The sequence below is a fragment of the Littorina saxatilis genome, linkage group LG1 (genome assembly GCF_037325665.1).
Source record: "Littorina saxatilis isolate snail1 linkage group LG1, US_GU_Lsax_2.0, whole genome shotgun sequence".
NCBI lineage: Eukaryota > Metazoa > Mollusca > Gastropoda > Littorinimorpha > Littorinidae > Littorina > Littorina saxatilis.
In genome coordinates, this window is record NC_090245.1 from 49,431,055 (window position 1) to 49,456,024 (window position 24,970).

Here is a 24,970-nt window from a genome sequence, read left to right on the forward strand (position 1 = left end):
CAAAACTCAAAGTTTACTAAATTGTCATTAATAACTTGTTTTAATCATATATGCACAGACACACAGACAGGCCAAGGGACACACACACGGACAGACCAACCAACACTCACAGAAGCATCCATGACCTCGGTGTAGTACTGCAACATGTGTAGCCAGGTGTTCATGGCTCTCTCTCGCTCGTGTTCTGCCTCCGATACCATCCATGGGTGCAGGTGCTGACAGCAAAACAGAGAAAACATTCCATGAAGACCTGCAGTCATCCCACAATGTTCACACACTTCCCTGCTGGTTTGCTGTTCTCAAGGTCAAGTGCACACATTGCCAACTGTTATCAATATTCTGACATAACATTTGGAATCATTTCTGCATGCAACAACAACAACAAATAAACAATTAACAACACAAACACAATAGAAAATAAAATTAACAAACGAAATCTAAAAAATACATACAGAGAATATTATACCAATCAGCTGCACCACCAACATTAACAGAAAAATACATCAAAGAAAACAGCAAATCATCACCAACAGCAAAAGGCCCCAGAACATCCACTGGTGTTGCTCTGCCCAGTTGAAACACCAATCCAAAAGCTTACCTTGAACATGTCGTTGAGACAGTCGGGCGTGGGACTTTTCGCCAGGATCTGTTTGAGCAGAGCGTGCATGGCGTTCATTGTTTCCTTCAGCAGTTCCGTCGTCTCCTTCACGTCCTCGTAGTGCTCCTCGCGACCTTTCTTCATCCCAAGGCCGTCAACTGGCAGGGCAAACACGCAGTTTGTGGCGACCTTCACAAGGTCAAACATCTCCGCGTCTGACAGCTTGGGGTCAAGTTTGCTGTCACATGTTAAGGAATGTGTTTTTTCTTTCGAATACATCACCTCAATTTAACAAATATTCCTGTGAAGGAAGTCTTCTTAGACGGGAAAGGTCTAAATACACGTCTAGCTCCCCGTAGCAAGAAATTGATATTGGTTAAATTGAGGTGAGTATTCTTAGAAATAGTCATTTTACTTGTAAAAATACATTTTTTCTTTTAGTACTTTAAAAGCGCAGTCCCTCCCATGTAAATAATTCTAAACACAATTTTACTACATGGGTAAAGGCCATCCCTCCACTTGGACACATACTAAATATCAACAGTCTGACTGCTTTCTGTGCAGTGGAATTTTTGTCTGAATTAATTTCTTAAACACAGCCACTATGGTTCGTCATATCCCATGTAAAAAACAAAAGCCTGGCAAGATAGTGAGCAGAACTGTGCCTTTAACATGGGCGCACTGACACCTGATATCTACATCTGTGCTTCCTGGCTTTTGCAAAAGAACTGAACTTGTCTTGTACATTTAGAGCGGGGAAGAGAAATTCTTTTTTCAAGCTTCTTACTTGGAAATTAAGAGCTTGCTACCAATACATGATTCTAAATCCTTACAGACAGAGTTTTAATCTAGCAAGAGAATCTCCTCTTCACAGACCTAGTGATACATAATCAATGCAGCACAAAATCTGCTGCAGTCGAACCTGCCCTAGCGACCACCTCTTAGAACGACCACCTGTCCAAAATGACCACCCAAAAGGGTCCCCGACGAGCTTTTTCCCTCTATAATATAAAATTTCAAAAATAAATTTTGATTTAATTAATATACTTACCAACTCACATAGAAAGCATTAACTTCAGTTAAAGTGCTAGGACACTGAACTACGCTTCACCCCAAAGGGGAAGCAACCCCCTAAAAAAGAACGGCCCTGACCTCTAACCCAAGCTATACAAGAGTCGAGGTCATACCGTCACGTGACCTATCACGCGTGACTCAACTGCCGCCGTGTTGAAACCTCACTCCCACTGAAGTGATCTGTTCATTTTTAGGGAAACCCTAAGCAATAACTTCGTTTTGTGATAAGACATTGAAGCACTCTTGCATGGCAACATGGGGAAATAACTCTGAAACAAAAACCGTATGCCATATAAGGCATGGTCCTTAGAGGTTATTTCCACTACCGGTGTACTGCGCCTGCGCGGGATGTATATCGGTGAAACTCATCCCGTATTAAAACATATACCCCCTTCAAAAAATGTGCGGGGCAGGCTGGGAGGGAATTCAATATGTGAGTTGGTAAGTATATTAATTAAATCAAAATTTATTTTTGAAATTTTATATTAAATTACATATTCTTACGCAACTCACATAGAAAGCAGATTGCTAATTTAGGTGGTGGGCAAATGAACTCACAGTTAACATCTTGCAAGTATCTGGCCTGTAGCTACAATAGCTGGCAAACCGAAATTTCTGTTCTGCCGAGCACCAGATACGTCCCCAGGAAAACATAAAAAAGACATCTTCTGCAGAAGATGTCTAGTAGATGTGTGCTAAAATAGCGGGTACTTAAAATACCCCGCCGATAGAAACTCATGACTACGTCCCTGAACGTTCAATGAGCTGCATTCATGACTTATGTAAGTCTCTCAGACTTGAGGACAGGTAAAGAAGAGGCCTACACTCTGACCTCTTGAGCCCGTGCTGCCTGAAAAGGGAGGACTGACTGCCCCCCCCCCCCCCCTTTTTCTTGCCACCACTGTAGGCATGCCTAAACAATGTGGCAGTCCATTTAGCTAAGGTTGACTTCACTAAATCATTGCCTCTAGAAGAGGCTAATTTTGTCAAGGATTAAACAATCCGAACTCAAAAACTCCAAAACTAGGAGCAAGTCCCAAGTCGGGACTGGAGATTTGCTTTCAGCCAACCAAAGGGAGGTTCCCTTTAATCACGCTGGCTACAAAGAACCCAAGTGAAAATATTTTGCGACCTATCTGTGTCAGTGCAACTGAAATCACATAAAGTCTTAATTCAGAGACGTGGGAGAAAAATCGGAAAGCCAGGATAGGTGGTTCGCCACCCGCAATGAACGGAGAGAAGTGGAGTTCTTTCCGTTAATATAAGCCATTAGTTCCAAGCCAGTCAAAGTGACACAAAACGAAGACGCTGAACCCCTATGGAATCTCTAGACCAAATCCAGAGTTGGGGCAGGAGCCCCTGAGCGTCTCAATGATTCCCTTACAGTAGACACCCGTGTGGCTCGAGTGTAAAAACGGCGCCCTCTTGCCAGCCCAAAGGACTGGCAACCAAGATTGAATGGGCCCATAATGTGCGACCAACAGGCCGCTCAAAGTAAAATCGAGAGTATTATCCGGGAACAGGAAGACGAACATTTAGCAGAAGGTGATAGTACCGAGAGGCAAAACTTCTATCAGCGGCTTCTCCAAATTCACCAGAAGGAGTAGAAGCGCGTAGTGAGATAGGGTCCAATCCGAGTGGACATTCTTGGCCGACTGACTAGAGTCTGCCAATAAATACATAGAGCCTCTCAGAAAGGTACTTCACCGCTAAAAAGATCTCGTGGTGGTAAAAACCACATCAAAACCTCGCATGCTCGCTGTGGCAGTGATAAGGGGCGAGATGCCACCCCCTGCTTAGTGAGATAAAAGACCACTGTGGTGTTGTCTGATTGAATCAACACATGTTCTCCCCTGACAAGAGGAAAGAAATCCGCAAGAGACAGAACTGCTTCGCTGGTGGAGAGAGAACCAACGGGAACGCCCTGCATGAGCAGTGGTGTGAGAATCCAAAGATTGGTTGTGTCTGTGACCAGTCAAGAAAAGACACTAACATGTTCCAGCTCTTCATTTGATTGCTTAGAAAACGAAACCAGAGCCCAGAATTAAATATATGCACGATCTATATAAGTGACCCAACAGGAAGGGCCCCAGTGCCTCCCTCAATAAAGTGGAAGTTCTAATCGCCCCTCCAGCCGCTGTGGGAAAACACAGAGGCAGAGAGAAGAGTGGAGCCGAACGCTAAGACTCCAGTTGACAAGTGCCAAGAGTATGCATGAAAGCATGCTATTGTTTGCCCACTGAACCCTACCGCTAAATCGCCTCGAGGAGATAAAGTGGTTGGCGGGTATTTGGCAACGTGCCATGCCGAGAAGAAGATAAAAAACCCAAGCTGAGAACGGCCAGCTTAGCGCTTTTCTCTGATAAGAGAAGCCGAGGCCTGCCGTGGGCTTTTCCTTTTGCTGTGAGATTCTCTCTGTTAGAGAAGAGTCTGTGTGCAAATAAGAGGATTCGCAAAGAAGACCCTCGAGCAAGGAAGAGATTTAAGTCTCACCGACAGAACAATACTGTCGGCCGAGGCCTTTTCCCAGACGAACAGCAAAGCTAAATCCTTTGTATATGTGTCCCGACAGAACACAAAGGCATCCCGTGAGTACAAAACCGCACAAGGGAAAGAACGAATCAAAGTCTTGTACCAAGACGCGGATAATGGAAAGAAGAGCGGCCACAATCTTCCACAGCCAGGAGATCATTGTTTTTTCTCCTTGCTATGAACGTTAAGATGTAAGATCGACAAGTCCGGTGCAACCGGAAGCGGTTCCGAAGTACGAAGAAAAGAATAAACTAAGTTCCTAGGCTTGGTGTAACCTAGGACTACGGATATCGCTCAGCGAGTGAAGCGTTACTTGCGCGGGTGACGCAAGCGAAAGCAACGCCGCATCGCTGCCCACAAAGGAAGTGGTGGAAAAGGAGAATCATATGAGAAAACTTCCCCAAGTTCAAATTCTAGAGCCAGACAAGAAAGCGTCCCTGCGTGTGTGCCGTATAAAATTTCATCTCACACGGCATCACTGCAGAGCGCCTAGAACTGTACCCACGGAATATGCGCGATATAAGCGTCATTGATTGATTGATTGATTAAACCGCATGTGCGTACAACCGTGCCACGACTGACATTTGTTCGGCTGAAACCTTAGCCAAAGAGGCCAGGAGTATGGGGACGTCTTTCACGCTAGCGTCGTTTCGAAATTCGAAAGGATCCAACGACACCGCGATCGACCGCGAAAGAGATCGAAGAAGTGTCTCTGAAAGAGACGCAAGTTCCAACGAGTATCTTCCCGTCTCATCCAACCAAGTAATGCGCCTTCAGAGTAAGCACAAGTTTTGTCCAAACGATAGACATCCTCTCTGAGATTAGCCGACTCCGGAGTGAACCGGAAGCGGTGCACTCGGCAAAGCGTAAGTCTCAATAAGACTGTGATGACGACGGGAGAGAGCAAACCTGCGTGAATGAAACGAAGTGCTCGACTTCCGTAACTGGTCTGAGGCAAGCCATGGCTGAGCAGCATCAGTAGCCTGACCGTGTGCAGCCAGTAAAGGCACAGAATCCACAGGCAAGCTATTCTCAGAACCCGAAGTTCTAGCCAGCACCCTGGAAAGTTCGTAAGCAACAGAAGGAGACTCGCTAAAACGATATCCCTGAACTTCCGTTAAAGCAGGGCGGAAATCACCCACCACTGAGGGTGGTGGTGCCGCAGAGCTTGTCGTAGCTGTCACCCCTTCAGCGAAGTACTTGGCAGACACCTGAGCTGCAGTAACCATAGCTGGTTAAAGTCTGAGTGACAACTTGACAACTTCCTCCTCAGAAACTGAGTGAGAATCGTCGAACTCCGAATCTGCTAAGGCTGGACCGTGAAAGTCACTGTGACTAGCTGCGTCACTAAAACGATCCACCACAGGCGAGGCTGATTGCAAAACGGAAGAACCGTGCAAAGCCTGCCCGAAAGCAGCTTCCTGCCCAGAGGGAGGAAGTTGAGACTTGTATACATTCACCGGAGACATGCCAGTCTGCCCGTGAGTACATCTGTCTCGTTGTCCGGTGTCGACCCCCCGTGAGTTCCGCCTCTTAAAAAGAGCGATAGCCTCCGGGAGAGTCGAACTTTCACTCCCCAGCCTCGGCGGGGGAGCTACTAGTTCCGGCCCAACTTGTTGTCCGGTGTTGACCCCCCGTGAGTTCCGCCTCTTAAAAAGAGCGATAGCCTCCGGGAAAGTCAAACTTTCACCCCCCAGCCGCGGCGGGGGGGCTACTAGTTCCGGCCCAACTTGAACACTTTCACCAGAGAACCTGGCTACCGGTGAACTTGACTAACCTGTAGAGCGTGAAAGCTCCTCGTATGAAGTAAACACGCTCCTCTGCGTGCGCGTCAGCCGAAGTGACTGTGCATGAAGGCGGAACCTCGATGCGTGACAACAAGCCGCGTCGCCCACTCCCGCCGGGAGCGAGCGCAAACTCGACGAATGGCAACATGTTATACATTTGGGTCGAAAACATCTCAAAAAAGGGAAAAAAAAACATCTTTAACACAAGTATTCTTTCCCACTGCGTTTGCCTTGGCTGAAGTAACCTAAATTAAACCTACTTCAGCACCGGCATGATTGGACTCATAGGGTCCGAAATTTAACAGACATTCTTTCTTTCTTCTTTATATAGTGTTTAAAGCCATATGTACTCGATGACTATACACGCTAATTGCTTTACCCCCAGCTGGAGACATGCAAAATTAAGTTCCCTGCAAGATATTGTGGTCTAGGACCTCTTAAATGTTGAGATATTTGAATTTTATTTTGATCTAGATCGTCCTATTTATCTAGATTTGCCAACAGAGGTGCGTTGACGCAAGGGAAAACCTCCGCGTCTTTGTTGACATCCTCACTTTTTCAGAGGCTAGAACAAGCTGTAATACATGTATATGGTCGGCGCATGGCGACATATCGTCATTACATGGTCTTATGGTGCGTTTGACATCGATTATAGACAAACTACACTTTGTAAACACGGGAGCGCGTACATATGCCTTTAACGTCGTTTTCAACCATTCAAGGCTATTTAACAGACGTAGTAGTAAGAGAAGCTGGGTCAAGAACAGAAATGGTAGTGCCTTTGCCTTTCTCTTTATGCGAAACTTAATAGGAGAAACCTCAGCAGCTACTGACTAGTCTGTGGTTTCTATTTCTCCTTGTCAGCCATTGCTGACAAAAAACCAGTCTGAGTTATGATATTGATAAACAACAACCAGACCGAACAACGGAGAAAGAAACCAACGCAAGCAAAAGCAAACAATTAGAACGAGCTCACCCAAACTTGTGCATGAGAAGCAGGGACCTGTAGACGGGGTGAAACACTGTCCAGAAGACAGTAGGCTAAAAGCCAGCAGCGTAGTGTAAAAAGCGTCCGAGCTATCTGGTGGCTGAAGTGGGAGTGAGGTTTCAACACGGCGGCAGTTGAGTCACGCGTGATAGGTCACGTGACGGTATGACCTCGACTCTTGTATAGCTTGGGTTAGAGGTCAGGGCCGTTCTTTTTTAGGGGGTTGCTTCCCCTTTGGGGTGAAGCGTAGTTCAGTGTCCTAGCACTTTAACTGAAGTTAATGCTTTCTATGTGAGTTGCGTAAGAATATGTAATTTAATTCACCTTTACATTACGACCACCTGTCCAAAATGACCACCCAAAAGGGTCCCCGACGAGCTTTTTCTCTCTATAATTCACCTTTACATTACGACCACCTGTCCAAAATGACCACCCAAAAGGGTCCCCGACGAGCTTTTTCTCTCTATAATTCACCTTTACATTACGACCACCTGTCTAAAATGACCACCCAAAAGGGTCCCCGACGAGCTTTTTCTCTGTATAATTCACCTTTACATTACGACCACCTGTCCAAAATGACCACCCAAAAGGGTCCCCGACGAGCTTTTCTCTCTATAATTCACCTTTACATTACGACCACCTGTCTATAAAGACTACTTTTGGTTGGTCCCTTCGGTGGTCTTTAAACACGGGTTCCACTGTATCTCTGTCGATCTCAAGGAAATTTGTCAACAGGTGCACCTGTACCTGACAGCCTAGCTAACTGTGCTTTTTCTGCTCCACATAATCATGTTTTCAATTCTGCTGATTGAGAGCTGTGCTCCTTACAAAATGAACTGTGGCACCTCTCAACTCTCCAACATACAGTGAAACGTGTGACCTTTGCCCCACTGTTTGCAAGGATACACCAGTGTGGCGCAGGACTGCATGCACAGCGCTCGCGTGTCGTTGTTGAGGTGGAGGGTAGGTTCTGCTCGCATGTAGTTCTGAAACAAACACAGTGCATGTGAGCATGATGGACTTGCAGGGTATAGCAATTATGTAAGATTTCTGAGCTTACCACAATCATCAAACTTTGTCTTACGTCCTGCTTTTCATACACTATACAATTCACTTTTACCCAAATATTTCCATGTCACAAAGAATCTTCTTTCTACAACGTGTCATGCAAATATATATATATATAAGCAGTACATTCCCAACCTAGCAGGAAATAGCAATTTTTGGCAATTTAGACATCAGGCATTATAGCTTCAAATCAAAATTGTTGTGCTTTTTGAACAACAGAGTTGTAAGAACATATACTTGAAGACGGACAATAAATAATGAGATCAATTTAATTACGATAGACCCCATTGTGTGTGGAGTTAAACCATTTACAAACACATGGAGCAGTCCCTGTAAAACATTTGTAACCACAGTTTTAAGAAAGCACTGTAAGATTGTCCCAGACTTAACAACACAAATTAAGTACAGCACTATATCCATAAACTACAAATGCCTTGACACAACTATCTAATTCCATAAGCCAAGCAGACTGCCTACAGAGAAGTTTTCAAGCCCAAGCATATTTCTACAGGAATCCCCCACAAGGTAAGGCTTCAGTTTCATGTCTTGAGCATTATAACTATAGCCCACTACAAGTGATCTGATTACAAACAAACACTCTGTTTCTACAGCAAACGATATGTGTTAAGCAACTGCAGTAACAGGTTAACAAAGATGAAAAACACGCAAACACATTCCAGTAGTGTAATAATATTAATATGTTATTTGTTTAACTTACAGCCATAATGTCAATTATGAACATTGTCTATTTTTAGATTCCTTTTTCTCTCAGATTTGTGGAGGTCATAAGGGTTCCACTGAAATGCAAAACATCACAATTAATCCATTTACCTGCATGTGTGTAATGAAATCCCCTCTGGAGGAAAAGTTATAGTGGTTCTCCAGGTGATCTGGGTGCAAGGCCTCACCGATGAGACTGACCGTACGAATCAGGTTCTGTTTCACACTTGTGTCCTAGCGCCAATAACACACAGCCGTCAGTTCAACTAGCAACTGATAATAGTATCTTTCACAAGGCAACGTGCAAGGTTAGTTACATGCACAAACCAGGGTGACAAGCTTGCTGCTGTCAAGCTAGCACCTTGGAACGAAGTTATGAAAATCATTCCGGCAGAAGATTCCAAAATCAGGTTGAAACAATGTGATTCTCTGGTTATTATATTAAGAGCTGCAGAGGACTAACCTTTTTAAACTTCAGCCCCATTAAAATATATCTTCTGAAAATATGTCCACTTTGTGATGCAAATAGCCTTCTTCATTCACTCTACAGTTCACCACACTGTTTCAACCAATCATTTGGGAATCCAATGAACAACATGATGTTAGCTTTCTAGCGACCAAACAAGGCTCCAGGGCAGTAGAGGCAGCATGCAACACAAAACAAACATTACACACCTTACAGCATTACATGCGTAACCAACAGTAATGAAAACGCAAAAGGGGTAATGAAAACGCTGCAGGAGTAATGAAAACGCAACAGGGAGTAATGAACAGGCTCCATGAGGTAATGAAAATGCTCCAGAATCTCAGAAACCAGAGGGTTAAGAAGACAAACAGCACTACAGCCCGGCAGAGGGTGCAAGCATCAAGGGGCCACCTGAAGGTGCTGGAGCAGCGTGGCTCGGTGGTTAAACTGGTAGTACGTCTGCAGCTTCTCCGTGCTGAGGCTCTGCCCCAGTAGGTCCATACACAGCACAACATTCTTGCGCAGCTCATAATTCTGAAAACTCAAACAACTTACGTCTGAAAACTCAAATAACTCGTACGTCTGAAAACTCGAATAACTCGTACGTCTGAAAACTCCAACAATTTAATGTCCAGCTCGTACATCTGAATACTGAAACAACTTTTATGTCTGAAATCTCGAACAATTTAATGTGCAACTCATACGTATGAAAACTCAAACAGCAACTCATGCACATTGGAAAACTGGAACAATTCTATGTGCAACTCATACGTCTGAAAACTCACAGTTTAATGTGCATCTCGTTTGTCTGAAAACTCAAACAATTTAATGCATAGCTCGTACATCTGAAAACTCAAAACAACTTTTATGTGCTTCACAAATGTCCCTCGCTGGGACGTAACACAGGGTCAAGGTGAATATCAATGTGATGCGGATGACATGGACACACACAATGTAGTGCAAGACAGCGTACAGGAAAATGAAACGCATTAATGCAGTGCAATATAATGCATTGCATCTGTCACAATACAACAGCCTCATCTTCTGCTGCTACGGGTTTCCTTGATATTTAAGCCACCACCCAAATTGAACACAACATCAAAAATGATAACTGAATTTTTCCCATGAAAGAAGATGCCAGAATAAAAAAAATATAAAAATAAAATTGGCAAAATAGTAAAACAAAGCACATGTATTCAAATTTTAATCATTCATAGAACATCCCGTTACTTGTTCTTTATGTAAAGGTATATAACAAGGACAAACTGAAACAAACCAGCTTTGATAAATCCCTAGCTGCATTAACATCTGAACAAAACATACATATAGAAGTACTTTTCAGTAATGCATTGAAAAATGGAAGATTCTGAATGTAAACCAAAAGGGAGTCATACTTTATTTGCTTATAAACAATATGAATAATGCAGCTTATTGGAATTACAACAATCCGATTTCTTTTGAGTCAAGGTGACCTTTGCTTGCCACTGACCTTGACATTGACGAAGTAGGGTGAGATGGTCCTGAGGATGGTGGCTTCCATGCGAGAGATGATGAGAGAGGGCGGGGAGTAGAGGGCAACGTAACCATAGCACAGCATCAGGGTGGCCTTGACCCTCTCAATGTCACCTTCAGACTTGTCCTGCAATGCAGCGACATGCTCATGCAACAACTCCTCTTGGTACTTTTGTCACCTCTGCATGTATGTATGTATGTGTGTGTGTGTGTGTGTGTGTGTGTGTGTGTGTGTGTGTGTGTGTGTGTGTGTGTGTGTGTGTGTGTGTGTGTTTGTGTATGTGTGAGTGTATGTGTGAGTGTGTGTGAGTGTGTTTGTGTGTGTGTGAAGATGTCTGTGCCCGCACGTTAGTGTGTGTGTTTGTGTGTGTGTATAGATGTCTGTGCTCGCGCGTTTGTGTGTGCATGCATGTGAGTGTGTGTGCATGCATGCGTCCATATGTGTGTCTGCATGTGGACATGAGTGTTTGTTCGTGTGTGCACCAAGTGTGTCATCCCATACCTTCATGAAGCCGAGGAGGCCGGAGGACTTGCGCACCATGTCGTTCTTGGCCACGCTCTCTAGTTTGCTGAGCACAGTGTCCAGATGGGAGGCTGCCGTGAAACCCATGGCAATCGCACAGCCCTGAAAGGCAATGTTGTTAGACATCATTATCCTTGCTTACTCCTAAAATATCAGCATGGCTGCCTTTCAATGATGAGGAAAAATGGTCATACATTTTACAGTCCATACTCGTGCATACCTAGGAGTTTTAGCACATGGATGCAGAAGAATCCACAACAAACTTGAAACTTTGTGAATTTCCCCCTACTCATCATATACACCAAATATGAAGTAATTCGCATAACAAATGTGGATGTGATGAGCATTTTGGGGGGTCGCATTTTTGGGGGTCACCCTGTATCACAATTTTAATTTTTTTTACAATGAACATCACAAAAGGTTGTCACAAAGATGAAAAGACTTAGAAATCAGAGAAAAAGCTGTGTTGCCTTACGTCTCGCTCCATCTGATCGGTGTGTTTGACGGAGGAGAAAATGATGTCCAGGTGCTTCGTTACCAAGTCCTTCTTGGTCGACTTGCGCATGATGATACCAAGGCACTTGTACAGGAAGTTCTGAAAAGGGAACATTGTTAGATCTAAGAATGATAAGTATATGCTAGCTTTCCACCGAGAGGAAGTGACCCGAATTTCCCAGCGATGGGACAATAACGTAATAAAACGGAAAATGAAAATGAAAAAATAAGCAGTTCAGTTTCAACTGATTGAATAACAGAATAGTTAAGAGAAAAGAAGATATGATGCAAGAACTGGGCAATTAGAAATAGATAATTAGGCAAAGGGGGGAGGGGGGAGGGGGAAGGGGGAAGCAAGAGAGAGAGAGAGAGAGAGAGAGAGAGAGAGAGAGAGAGAGAGAGAGAGAGAGAGAGAGAGAGAGAGAGAGAGAGAGAGAGAGAGAGAGAGACAGAGACAGAGAGAGACAGAACAGACAGACAGGCATACAAAGAAAGAGACAGACGGAGAAAGAAAAGAGGGAGAGGACAACTAGAGAAAACAAAGAAAGATTGTAATGCTGACAATGAGCTACGGTAGTAGCTGTTATGACATAAGGTTATGTGCAGGTAAATGTGATGGTAAATGAGCAAGACAACATGATTCCTCCTGTCTTGACACATTTGCTCTCTGCGGAGGTGCCACGCGTTTCATGAACCACTACACAAATTAATTACAGAATGCAATCTTCTCATGCAGTTTTAAAACTGACACAGCCTTACTCAGTATCTTCCACATTGAGAATACAGATACATGTTTACCTTTTCCAGTGAGCAGTTGAGGTAGTGACCGACTTGTGCGCCGAAAGCCTCCCCCACCTCTGCTGTCCAGTCCTCGCTATCCACAACCTCCAGTGACTTGGTCAGCAGCTGGACAGTGAACACATCATATGTACAATGACCACAAGCACACAGTGAGCACATCGTGACAAAACTTAGTGAACACATTATCCCCCACTCACAAACACACAGTGACCCCAAAAAAGAGTAAGCGTACAATTCAACTTACAGACACAAACACATGCTGACAGAGAGACATGTGACATTAATTTTGTATGTGCCATTTACATGAAAGACAGAAAGAACAAAAGAAAGACAGACAGAAAGTAAGAAAGACACACAAAAAGAAAAAGAAAGAACGAAAGAAAGACACACATAAAGAAAGAAGGAAGGAAGGAAGAAAGGAAGGGAGGAAGAAAGGAAGGAAGGAAGGAAGGAAGGAAGGAAGGAAGGAAGGAAGGGAAGGGAAGAGAAGGGAAGGGAAGGGAAGGGAAGGGAAGGGAAGGGAAGGGAGGGAAGGGAAGGGAAGGGAAGGGAAGGGAAGGAAGGAAGGAAGGAAGGAAGAAAGAAAGAAAGAAAGAAAGAAAGAAAGAAAGAAAGAAAGAAAGAAAGAAAGAAAGAAAAAAAGAAAGAAAGAAAGAAAGAAATGGTTACCTTTAGAAGAAGGTCTTCCCAGCTTTTCTGATTCCATTTCTCCTCATCATCTCCATTCTCTGGAAATAAACACCACAGTGAATGACCATAGCATGGCGCTTATCAGCATTGGTGAGACTCAGGTGCCAAAGTACGTGGTATACTGACTTTCACAACAATTGTTGAATTGAACCTGCTCTTACAGTAAAACCTGTTATAAGACCCTCCATTGTAATTCCCGCTCTATATATATCAAGACCCCATTTTCTGAGACCATCTCTTCATAATGTCAGTCAACTTACCTCCGGTCTAAGACTACCTCACCTTTAAGACCAACATTTTTTCAGATTTGTCGAGGTCCTGTGGATAAAGGTACCACTGTACAAGTAAACACCTCTGAAAATTGCCCAAAGTAATGAGGCGCCAGCTGTTTTTTGGGAGAGGTGGTTGTGTGTTATTAACACCGTACACACACTGAACAAACAAAAGTGAACATGATGCACACAGGATAAATACTCAAAATTTTGTATGATCATCATCATTATATGGTTACCATGATCATTCTTCCTAATTCAAGATCAAAACAAAGTTTATTTTGACACAAGAGAAAAATGGTCTATCATTGTTTTTTTGTGTTTTTTTTCCAACTAGTGTATAAACTTGAGAAAAACAAACAAACCAGTAAACACCAATAGCATAAAATGAAACTGAAAAACAAACAAAACAAGTACAAATGCAGAAAATAAAACAAACAATAATCATAATAACACTAAAAAGATAAAAATTATATATATAATAAATGCGACACAAAACAGCCTTTACACAAAAAATAACACCACACCAACAAATGCAGATAATATTTGAGGCATGCAATAAAACTAAAAAGACTGAAATTGAGTTAATGTGAGTATCCATTCAAATTAGAAATGAAAAAAAAGACAACAAAAGAAATTAAGACCACAAACAAAGAAACGATTAAACAGTTTTTTTCTGTTTGGTGACCTTGAAAAAGAGTCAAGCTAACTTATAAACTGTTCATCTCCATATCTAATAGATTATATCTCTTACATTTCACTTGTTCTCTTTGCTGTCATCTACATCGGACTTTGTCAATATGCACAGTTCACAAATCTTGGCAAGTGTGCAAGAGGTCAACACCCAATTAAAATCCATTATGAAAATTAAAAAAACAACGATGTGACATTGTCTTGCTACGACAATCGTGGGCTCATTCTATCATAAGTCACAGCAACATTTCTTTATTTTTGTCTGTCTTGTCTCTTGTTTGTCCAATTTAAAGGTCGAGGTTCTTGTGAACTGTTGTTTTGTCCTTAATTTAACATTTACAAAATGTCACCTTTCTTGCTTTCTTATTCGTCAACTATGTGACATTTATTGTTTTCTGCTCCAGATGTCCAGCTAGACTAGCTGTGGACGAATCCAGCAGCAATTGTTGTGAAGACTAGATATACCCATGACTGCAGAAATATAAAATAAGAAAACTAAACTGCAGAAGCATTCTTCTGAACCATAGGCAGTTCAGCACTGGGCTGTAAAGCTGACTGCCTACAAACCTACATTAACAAACTTTAGAAAGAAAAACAGCCTAGAACAACATCAGAATGACATGCAACTAGCAAAAACATGCAACAGCATATTCTGCAAACAAGCAAACAGAAAGGCCAAATACCAACCCAATAAGCAACTGAATACACAGATTCGTGGATACAGGAATTTACCTGACTTGAAGTTCCTTGTGCCTTGCAAAACAGCAGTGCACAGTGAGAAATCAGTATTGCATATAGGGTTGAAATAGTGTGGAAGTTAAACAAACTACGTGAAACAGCTGGACATAAAAATGAAGTCATTTGGCTGTGACGGATGATGGCCAGAGGAAGGACAGACCAGTGCAGGTTGAAACGGAAGCAGGATTCACATGTTCTGTCTTTGATTGTAATCATGTCACAGAGGCATGTGTAAGTATGTACTTGCACAGACACACACACACTGAGACACACACACAGAGACAAACACACACATACACAAAGAAGGTAAACACACTTTTTATACAGATGAGTGTGCATCAGGGGTAACACACACATGTGAAAATACTCAAAGAAAATTGTACAAGACTTGATTATCTTTCTGAGAAAGTTAAACAAGATCAGCTTGACATCAGGACACCTTTCTTGTGCTTCCCATCAGAAACCTAAAGTTAGTGCCAAGTGCAATTCTTCATAAATATTAAAAAATGAAAGGAGCAAATTTTACAAAGCGTTATTGTTCTTGTTCTTTTCCCCAAACCTGTTTTTACATTGCGAAAATGTAAGACTTGTCCATTGCAAATTTTTTCAGCTACAAACAAGAAATGATTCTGCGGGGAGAAGAAAAATAAAACAATGAAGGAAATACGGAAGAAGTGAAAAAGGGTATCGTTTGTTTCTAAGAGCACGTTTATAAGTTTATCTTGTTGTGCTCCTTTATTATAACATTCAATTACGGCTTTGTATTTATGCAACTCAATAAAAAAAACCTGTTTAAACCAAAGGGGAAAGTAAAGGATCCAGAAAGTGGAAGAAAAAGGGAGGCGACTCACCATCGAGATATTCGGTGAGTTTGGGGATGATGGTGTCCCAGAGCTCGGCCAGGTTTTCGTGCAGGTTTGGGGACAGGCCCTTCATCAGCTGCAAGACGTGCTGCCCTCGGTTCCGTCCGTTCTGTGGCCAGCCCGCCAACACCTGTAGCAATCACAACGTTGAAAGTAAGGCAGTCCTTAATTCAGACCAAAATCGACTTCACAGAGTCTTTTTAAACAAAAATTCAGTGTAAAAGCGTCATGCATCCAGCATTGTGAAGTAAACTTTGCCCAATGAATTTGGGGGGTGTCTGACTTGTTTGTTTTCGGGATGCATGGTTTGTTTAGGGCAAAAAATGTTCTTATTCCTGAGAATAATAAACTGACTGCCTTAGGCTGTTTTTTTAAGTTTCAAAAATGTAACCATCTATTAACCCCTTCACTGCCCAGCTTGTACTAGGTACGTGGTCATTTTCGGTTTGTCATACGCCCATAAACGTACTAGGTACGTGGCATTTACATCAGTGAAATTTCTGAAAACTAAATGGGAGGTAATATTGAAAACTGGTCCAACTACTTGTAGGGTTACTAAGCACAGTTCTTTCCCTTTGTCCGTTCGAATAAGTTAGTACCACGTGGCGAAAACTTTCTGAGAAGTGTCGAACCAATCTATAGTATTCAAAATGGCGGCCGAAAGTCAGACCTCAACTTGTAGACCTGTTTTCAAGTGATACAGTGTTCTGGAAGCTCTACAAGAAGTGATGGGAGGGGACATAGCTCAGTTGGTAGCGCGCTGGATTTGTATTCAGTTGGCCGCTGTCAGCGTGAGTTCAAACCCACGTTCGGTGGAAATTTATTTCTCTGAGTGAACTTTGTGTGCAGACTCTCTTCGGTGTCCGAACACCCCCCGTGTACACTACATTGGGATGTGCACGTTAAAGATCCCACGATTGACAAAAGGGTCTTTCCTGGCAAAATTGCTTAGGCACAGTTAATAATTGTCTACCTATACCCGTGTGACTTGGAATAATAGGCCGTGAAAGGTAAATATGCGCCGAAATGGCTGCAATCTACTGGCCGTATAAAATTTCATCTCACAAGGCATCATTGCAGAGCGCCTAGAACTGTACCCACGGAATATGCGCGATATAAGCGTCCTATTGATTGATTGATTGATTGATGTATGGATTACCACACAGAAGTATACTTTTATGGGCTGTAATGTGAGTATCTGATGTTTGACACCAGTTTTAGCAGTGTTTTGTGTGGTTTTACGTGCTGCAATTTGTGTGTGTAAGTCCGGAAACTGTCATTTTTTGACAAAAATGGTCATTATATCAATTTTTACTATAACAATCACAAAGTCCAATGATCATGTAATCACATAATAGCCAAGGGTATAAGCAAAACACATGCCAAAGATCTAAAAGATTAGTGAACCTACCGAAGAAAGCAAAATTTTTCCCTGGCGCACAGCAATACCAAAATGATGTTATACTGTGGCAGTGAAGGGGTTAAAGGGTTCAAACCAAAAAAGGATAAAACAAAAATTCTGTGCTAATCCATTCCAGTTTATGCTGAAAAGGAGAAATAAAAAACAACAACAGACAGAACAGAGAGGAGATGTGACTTACAATCAGCCGTGCTATCAGCTGTGGAGGCTTGGGGACGTTTGCTGGAACACAGAATACAGAACATAGTACGTAGAACAAGTATCAAATACAGAACATAGAACAAGCATCAAACTACATTTTAATACACAATACTTAATATCATTCCATTATCATCAAGGCAAAATACAGGGTAAATTTGTTAAATATGAACTTTAGTCGTTAGCCAGTGGTGAGGTGTTTTTTTTTACTTTAGAAATTCTGTATCACACCAAGAAACACAGCTTCTCTGCTGGACATATCAACCACAGCACAAGACAATAGTCAAACTTGCATGTAACCCCCCCTCCAACAAACAAACACAACAACAACACACACACACACACAAAAAGGTTCACAATTTACAGACCAACAGACATGTTCACCAGTGACCGCATGTTTCTGTTTGAGTCACTGGTTTATCTTGCAGCTTATCCCTCCTCTCACCTTGTTCGTCAAAGTCGATGTCATAGTCATCAGCATTCTCTGCGCGCTTCTTGAGTGCCAGGTGTGCCAGACTGCGACACAGGGCGCCGGTCGCCTGCGAGTACTGCTCTGGTACCACCATCTCTAGCAGGTAGGGCCACAACACCTGGCAGGTACAGTCAACACAGGTAAACTCCAGGTACAGTCAGCACAGGTAAACTCGACACTTATCATACAACAGGTGGCATCATTGCACAACAGGTAAACTCTAGATACAATCAGTTCAGTTAAACCATGTACATTTGATTATCAGACAACTGCGCCCTGTGAGTACTGCTCTGGTACCACCATCTCTAGCAGAGAGGGCCACAACACCTGGCAGGTACAGTCAGCACAGGTAAACTCTCTACACTTATCATACAATGGTAGCCTGTGAGTACTGCTCTGGTACCACCATCTCTAGCAGGTAGGGCCACAACACCTGGCAGGTAACGCCATTACAGGCACACTCTCTACGTTTATCATACATGGCAGCTATAGTGTGACCCCCCCCCCCCCCCCCCCAATTGACCACCCTACGTTTTGTTTGTTTGTTTGTTTGTTCGTTCATGGGCTGAAACTCCCACGGCTTTTACGTGTATGACCGTTTTTACCCCGCCATTTAGGCAGCCATACGCCGCTTTCGGAGGAAGCATGCTGGGTATTTTCGTGTTTCTATAACCCACCGAACTCTGACATGGATTACAGGATCTTTTTCGTGCGCACTTGCTCTTGTGCTTGCATGTACACACGGGGGTGTTCGGACACCGAGGAGAGTCTGCACACAAAGTTGACTCGGAGAAATAAATCTCTCACCGAACGTGGGGACGAACTCACGCTGACAGCGGCCAACTGGATACAAATCAGTCCAGCGCGCTACCGACTGAGCTACATCCCTGCCCCTACCTACGTTTTCATACCAATTGTTTTTTCAGATTTTCTGTTCATAACCTCTGTAAAATTAACTTCTATTTTTAAGACTCCCTTCTTTTCCAACACCTGATATTCTCTGATTTTTGGAGGCCATAAAAGAAAGGTCCCACTCTGCAAAGGTTCATGAAAATTGTACAGATTCTTGACATACAGATCACAAGTAGTTAGGAACTCACAGGCTCCATAATGTCGATGGTGGTGGTGACTAGATGCAGGATGTTGTCACACATGCTACGTAACTGCTGGTTGCTCACAAACTCTGGATCTGCCGGCCGTTTGCCCTACAAAGCAAACAAAAAGTTACATTGTTCTCACAAATTCTGTAACTACAGGATGATTGCCCAGTAAAGCATGCAATAAAATGTTACATCGCCATCACAAATCTCCCTTACAAGCTGACGCGATCGAGTTGTTTGAGATGATTTGTAAGGCATATCATCTTTCACATGTCAAAAACAGGTTCTTATCAAACTGTGAATCATATCTTGTACAACAACTCCTGTAAAACCCACTGGAGGCAGATGCTGCAACAACCACAGCACCGGATGTCTAATGTGTCATCAGCAGAGTATTCATTTTTACATCAAAGGCACATTGTAAATTGTCAGTTCAGGTAAATACAGGTATAAAGGCTTTGTATACAAATATTTACTGGCAGTCTCAACAAGAATCTACATTCACACACAATCTTTAAAGCTTCTCCTATCCACTTGGTATCAACAGCTACCAATGCTGTAGAGAATCAGTACTCATGGGCAACAATCACGGCAGGTGGTCATGCAGTAAGCTTGGTATCAAATGCTACCAATCTTAAAGAGACTCTAAACGGCTCTTTATGTTCAGATACCAATGTTACAGAGAATCAGGACTCGCGGGCTATAGGTATACTCAGGGTTCAACACGTATACTCACTGGGGGGTCGTCAGGGAGGGAGCACTGTCGTACGATGAACTCGACCATCAGGTGTCCCCCCTCCAGCTCCAGGTAACCGTGGTGCGCCATGGCGATCACCACCTGCGCAAACACCTTCTTCACCTTGGTGTTGGTCTCGTTGCACAGTCCCTTCAGGCCTGACACTACCACCTCTTTCTTGTCCTCCATTGCCTCACCTGTAACATCGGGGTGATTCTGTAACATCACCGCGATTCTGTAATACCTGGAACCTAAGTGATTATGTAACACCTGTAACATCTCAGTGATTCTGTAACATCACCCTGATTCTGTAATACCTGGAACATAAGTGATTCTGTAACACCTGTAACATCACGGTGGTTCTGTAACACAGTGACATCACAGGAAAAAGGCGGAGGATTTCAAGCCCTGCCCTAGTGTTTACTTGTTACACTGTCTTTTGTAAGCTGGACACACTCACCTTCTCCTTATTTTTCATGAATCTCTTAAAAATTACCAATACAGAAATGACAAAAGGCCTGGCCAGCTGACTGTTCATGACTTCATTCGCACATTTTCAAACCCTACCGGCAGAGTTGATGATGTGCTTGAAGATGGTGAGGATGGCCATGCGCGTCTTGTCGTTGTTGTTCTCCAGCTTGGCCAGCAGGATCCCCACCAGCTTGCCAGAAAACGCTCTCGCTGAAAAGTCGGAACATATCCAGCCACCATGTCATGTGAAGAGCACAAAACAAAGCTAGATTCATCCCAATTTTCATGCAAAGGCAAAAAAGGTAAAGGTAGTCCCATAACCCTTTTTGGTGGTAAGGGGGAGCAAGATGTTAAATATCTCAACTACTCTCAGGCCAGCTTTATGAGGTCGGTGTGCATGTCCTCTCCCTTGCTGCTTTTGCCTTCCCCTTCCTTAATAGGCTCAGGTACCCATTTCCAGCTGGGTGGACTGGAGAGCGCTCAGAAAAATCGTGTTTGTATTCGCCGTCACAATTTTGTTGTACATGAATTCCAATTCCAATACTACAGCAGACGGCTTTGTAATGTCCTACGTTAATCATTTTATGGAACTTTTCACAATATGCTGCAAAGTGGCGCGTTATAAAGTAAACTGATTGGGACAGGTTTGGATGAGGAAGATGTTTTGTTTCTGTGCTTCTTTTTTGCTTGAACTTCTAAATACAAAGGGAAAAAAGTTAGATCTCTACATCACTAGACACACAAAAATACAGACACACACACACACTGTACAGAATACACACACACACACACACACAAATAAATCAACATCCAACCAGCCATCTCCAACTGTACTATACTCACTAATGATGGCGTAACACCTCAGCACTTCGTTGTGGTTCTTGATGCTGTTTGGGTTGTGGAAGTCAATTGGCTGCAGTGTCTGACAAAAAGAAAAACACACACAAAAATGAAAACTTTTGTAAGGCAAACAGAAAAAAATTTTCTTTTACACATCTGTGTGTATTCGGATGGAGAGAATAACAGTAAAGCCAAAATGCATGGGACACACACAGACACAGACAAACTGACAGGCAAACAGATTAACACCCAGATACACACACACACACACACAGACAAACTGACAGGCAAACAGATTAACACCCAGATACACACACACAGACACAGACAAACTGACAGGCAAACAGATTAACACCCAGATACACACACACAGACACAGACAAACTGACAGGCAAACAGATTAACACCCAGATACACACACACAGACACAGACAAACTGACAGGCAAACAGATTAACACCCAGATACACACACACAGACTCACACATATACATACATACATACCCCTCCTTTCCCTCCCCTCTACACACACTCTCAACACACCGAGCAATAGCTATGACACACACCTGTGCAAAGAGGATGTTAAGAAGATTGTCGAGGTAGGGTTCAAGGGTTGTGTCCCCTTCCACACACACGGCGTCCAGCACCATACACAGACCCTGCAGTCAGTGAAATCACACATGTTGGCAAACTTCAGTCCTTGGCTGGTGTACATGAGAAATCTCCCAACTAGGTGGGAACCAGACGCTGGGCTGGTTTGATTGAAATGGCAAACAAACCTCAATTTCAACCAATGCGACCCGTTTAATACCCACCCAGCTGGTCAATTTCTCATGCACACTTAATTAGTTGGTTCCCACCCAGCTGAGCACTTTCTTGTGCCTTCCAGCCCAGGGCAGCATGACAAGAATATGTAAACATTTACCTGGCTTACAGGTAATACATCATAGTGCACATTTTTGCTTTGTGGAAAGCATGGATCTTTGCATTCAAAAAGAGCAGGAATGCCAAAGACAAAGGAAAAGGCGGTAATTAAGCTATCTATATTTCACACCAAAATCGTGTAGGCAGGCAAACAGAGCATTACTACATTGTGGGGAAAATGACATCTCATACAGTATAGATATCACCACTTATAGCATCTCATACAGTATAGATATCACCACTTATAGCATCTCGTACAGTATAGATATCACCACTTATAGCATCTCATACAGTATAGATATCACCACTTATACCATTTCTAAAAGACCCAAATAATTTTTAAAAATGCACAAAAAAAGTGTCAACCATTTTGGGGATAAAATAAAAGTAGTTCATACAAAAATCAAATATTCATCATCAGGTATTTGAAATGTTACTATATCCACACAACTGTTCTTTTAGCTCTCCCCCCTCACCTGTGTGATGTGGTAGGGTTCAGGGTGTCGCTTGTACAATCCCAGAATGCCTTGCAGGATCTTGGGCAGCTGCTCCGCCAGCTTGTCCTTTTCAATGATGTGAGTCATGTGACCCACCGCCTCCACGATCTGCAGTCGCAGCTGCAAACACAAAACAGTTTTGAATAGAAAAAAATAGTCTACACAAACTTCTTCTTCTTCTTTTGTGTTCATAGGCTAAAACTCACGCTTTTTGCATGAGTGGGTTTTTATGGGTTATGACCGTTTGTACCCATCCTGAACTCAGGTCAAAATGAGTTCGGCTCATTCTCTCCCTGACAGGATGCCTTGAGTTTCCTTGTCTGGCAAGGAAACCAATTTTTTTTACATATTTAGAGCTTTTTGTAATGTATTATTGATATAGGCAGATTCGCGATCGCAGGGTTCCTGCAGGGCAGAGCCGATACAATTCAATGAGTTTTCAAGGACATTTCCAGGACCAAATAAATGCTTTTCAAGGACATGATTTTCCCCAAATTAATGCAAAGCACCAAGCTTACCTTCAGTTTTTCAAGTCTGCAAACTATTAGTCATTCCGTAGTTGTTTCCCTTGCCAACTTCCGGGAAGGGAAGCAACTGCGGGTGACTAGTAATAGTTCGTCTGCTTTTGTTTTCACTCGATCTTTTATTCTCCCAAAATGTGTGTACTGTATTTGACGAAAAAAAAGGGGGTTGCATTTTTTTTTAAATAAGACAAGCTGCTGACAAAATGTATAGGCAACAATTTGGAAAAATCAAGTACTTTTCAATGACTATTTAACAAAACTCTATTTTCAAGCACTTTTCAAGGCCTGGAAAAGGTTTTCCAATTTTTAAGGAGTTTTCCAGGGTTCAAGGACTCTGTACGAACCCTGCGATCGTCAATAATGATTTTTCATGGTGTTGTGTAATTTTTAAATTACAAAGGAATTGATTTGTAAGACAGTTTCAAGGGAGCTATTTTTTCGCGGCTGTATTTACTGTGCAAACAACTCTAAATATGACAAAAGTGTCACGTGATAATCAACCGTCTGATTTCGGCGTTCGCAGAAGCAGACGATTTTTTCTGTAGTGATGCAACCATATATTACGGTCTCCTTCCGGCAGCAGTCCCAAAATTTCGACTTGTTTTGACCTTAGAACGATGTCTTTATCATAACTGTGAAGAACAGAACGGAGATCACTGTCGAAGTCGGCCAATCTGCAATCATTTTCGTCTCGCGAACACTGATCTCAAATTTAGATCAGTGCTCGCGAAAAACATATGGGAGATAACTCTGTATTCCTAGTTTTGATAGATTCGCGTAGGACTGTCGAGTCCGGTCAGGGAGAGAATGAGCCAAACTCATTTTGACCTGAGTTCAGGATGCGTTTGTACCCCACCATCGAAAACAACAACAACAATAACAAAAACAGTGATGTACCTTGGCCTCCTTGGATTGCAGCCAGTTGTTGAAGACAACAACAGCCACCACCACCATCACCACCACCACAACAACGACAACAACAACAGCAATGTACCTTGGCCTCCTTGGACTGCAGCCAGTTGTTGAAGAGCAGGTCGTAAGCGGAGAAGATCTCTCCGGCGAAGCGTTCTTTGGACACAGAGGAGTCCGGAGCCTTGTCCAGGTTGGCCACATACTCAACGATGGCCTCACTGAACTTGGACAGTGCTGCAACACAGGGGATATATATGTATGTTGCACAGTGGAACCCCCCTTTTATGACCTCAAAAATCTGGTCTTAAAAAGTAAAGACTTTTAAAATGGAGGTAAATTTACTGAAGTTCTTAACAGAAAATCTGAAAAAGCTTCTTCTTCTGCGTTCGTGGGCTGAAACTCCCACGTACATTCGTGTTTTTTGCACGAGTGGAATTTTACGTGAATGACCCTTTTTTACCCCGCCATATGCTGTTTTCGGAGGAAGCATGCTGGGTATTTTCGTGTTTCTATAACCCACCGAACTCTGACATGGATTACAGGATCTTTTTCGTACGCACTTGGTTTTGTGCTTGAGTGTACACACGGGAGTGTTCGGACACCGAGGAGAGTCTGCATACAAAGTTGACTCTGAGAAATAAATCTCTCGCCGAACGTGGGGACGAACTCACGCTGACAGCGGCCAACTGGATACAAATCCAGCGCGCTACCGACTGAGCTACATCCCCGCCCTCAAGGTCTTTGAGGGGGACAGTCTTGACTTGGAGGGGAGGGGTTAGTGTCTTAAACGGAGAGTTTCACTGTACAAACACAAGTTTGCAGGAAAGACTCACAGTGAATGCTTGATAAAACTCATGGTTAGAAAGAGAATGATGACTCTTACTATTGTTTCAGTGGAGAATCAGCAATGATTTTTTGTTAAAGCGAACACATGTCTTTCTCCTTATGTGTAGGCCCCTTCATGATCCTCCCTTGCTCCCACTCAAACTTTCTCAAGAACACCACCCCCCCCCCCCCCCCCTTCTGCGAACACACTCACACACCCCTAAAAAAAACT

At 43.0% G+C, this 24,970-nt stretch overlaps 1 protein-coding gene across 4 annotated transcripts in view; it reads right to left on the reverse strand.

The window, feature by feature from the left end:
- Positions 1 to 24,970, reverse strand: part of LOC138972694 (maestro heat-like repeat-containing protein family member 1) — a 54,448-nt gene that overhangs the window by 25,141 nt on the left and 4,337 nt on the right. For 2 of the 4 annotated variants that reach the window (XR_011457721.1, XM_070345352.1), the window contains exons 6-25: positions 23,996 to 24,147; positions 22,457 to 22,597; positions 21,623 to 21,715; positions 21,061 to 21,139; positions 20,314 to 20,427; positions 19,747 to 19,943; positions 19,011 to 19,115; positions 17,884 to 18,028; positions 17,422 to 17,462; positions 15,809 to 15,950; positions 14,952 to 14,972; positions 13,234 to 13,292; positions 12,562 to 12,669; positions 11,744 to 11,863; positions 11,248 to 11,370; positions 10,723 to 10,872; positions 8,879 to 9,001; positions 7,886 to 7,965; positions 599 to 836; positions 111 to 215 (exon numbers count right to left, since the gene is read on the reverse strand). Coding sequence is in view for 3 of the 4 variants with exons in the window: in XM_070345352.1 (XP_070201453.1) it covers positions 111 to 215; positions 599 to 836; positions 7,886 to 7,965; positions 8,879 to 9,001; positions 10,723 to 10,872; positions 11,248 to 11,370; positions 11,744 to 11,863; positions 12,562 to 12,669; positions 13,234 to 13,292; positions 14,952 to 14,972; positions 15,809 to 15,950; positions 17,422 to 17,462; positions 17,884 to 18,028; positions 19,011 to 19,115; positions 19,747 to 19,943; positions 20,314 to 20,427; positions 21,061 to 21,139; positions 21,623 to 21,715; positions 22,457 to 22,597; positions 23,996 to 24,147 (2,336 nt within the window). In the remaining variant the exon portion in view is untranslated. Of the gene's footprint in view, positions 1 to 110; positions 216 to 598; positions 837 to 7,885; positions 7,966 to 8,878; positions 9,002 to 9,644; positions 9,768 to 10,722; positions 10,873 to 11,247; positions 11,371 to 11,743; positions 11,864 to 12,561; positions 12,670 to 13,233; positions 13,293 to 14,951; positions 14,973 to 15,808; positions 15,951 to 17,421; positions 17,463 to 17,883; positions 18,029 to 19,010; positions 19,116 to 19,746; positions 19,944 to 20,313; positions 20,428 to 21,060; positions 21,140 to 21,622; positions 21,716 to 22,456; positions 22,598 to 23,995; positions 24,148 to 24,970 lie in introns of all 4 variants that reach the window. The other 2 variants (XM_070345360.1, XM_070345366.1) reach the window with 2 other exon arrangements.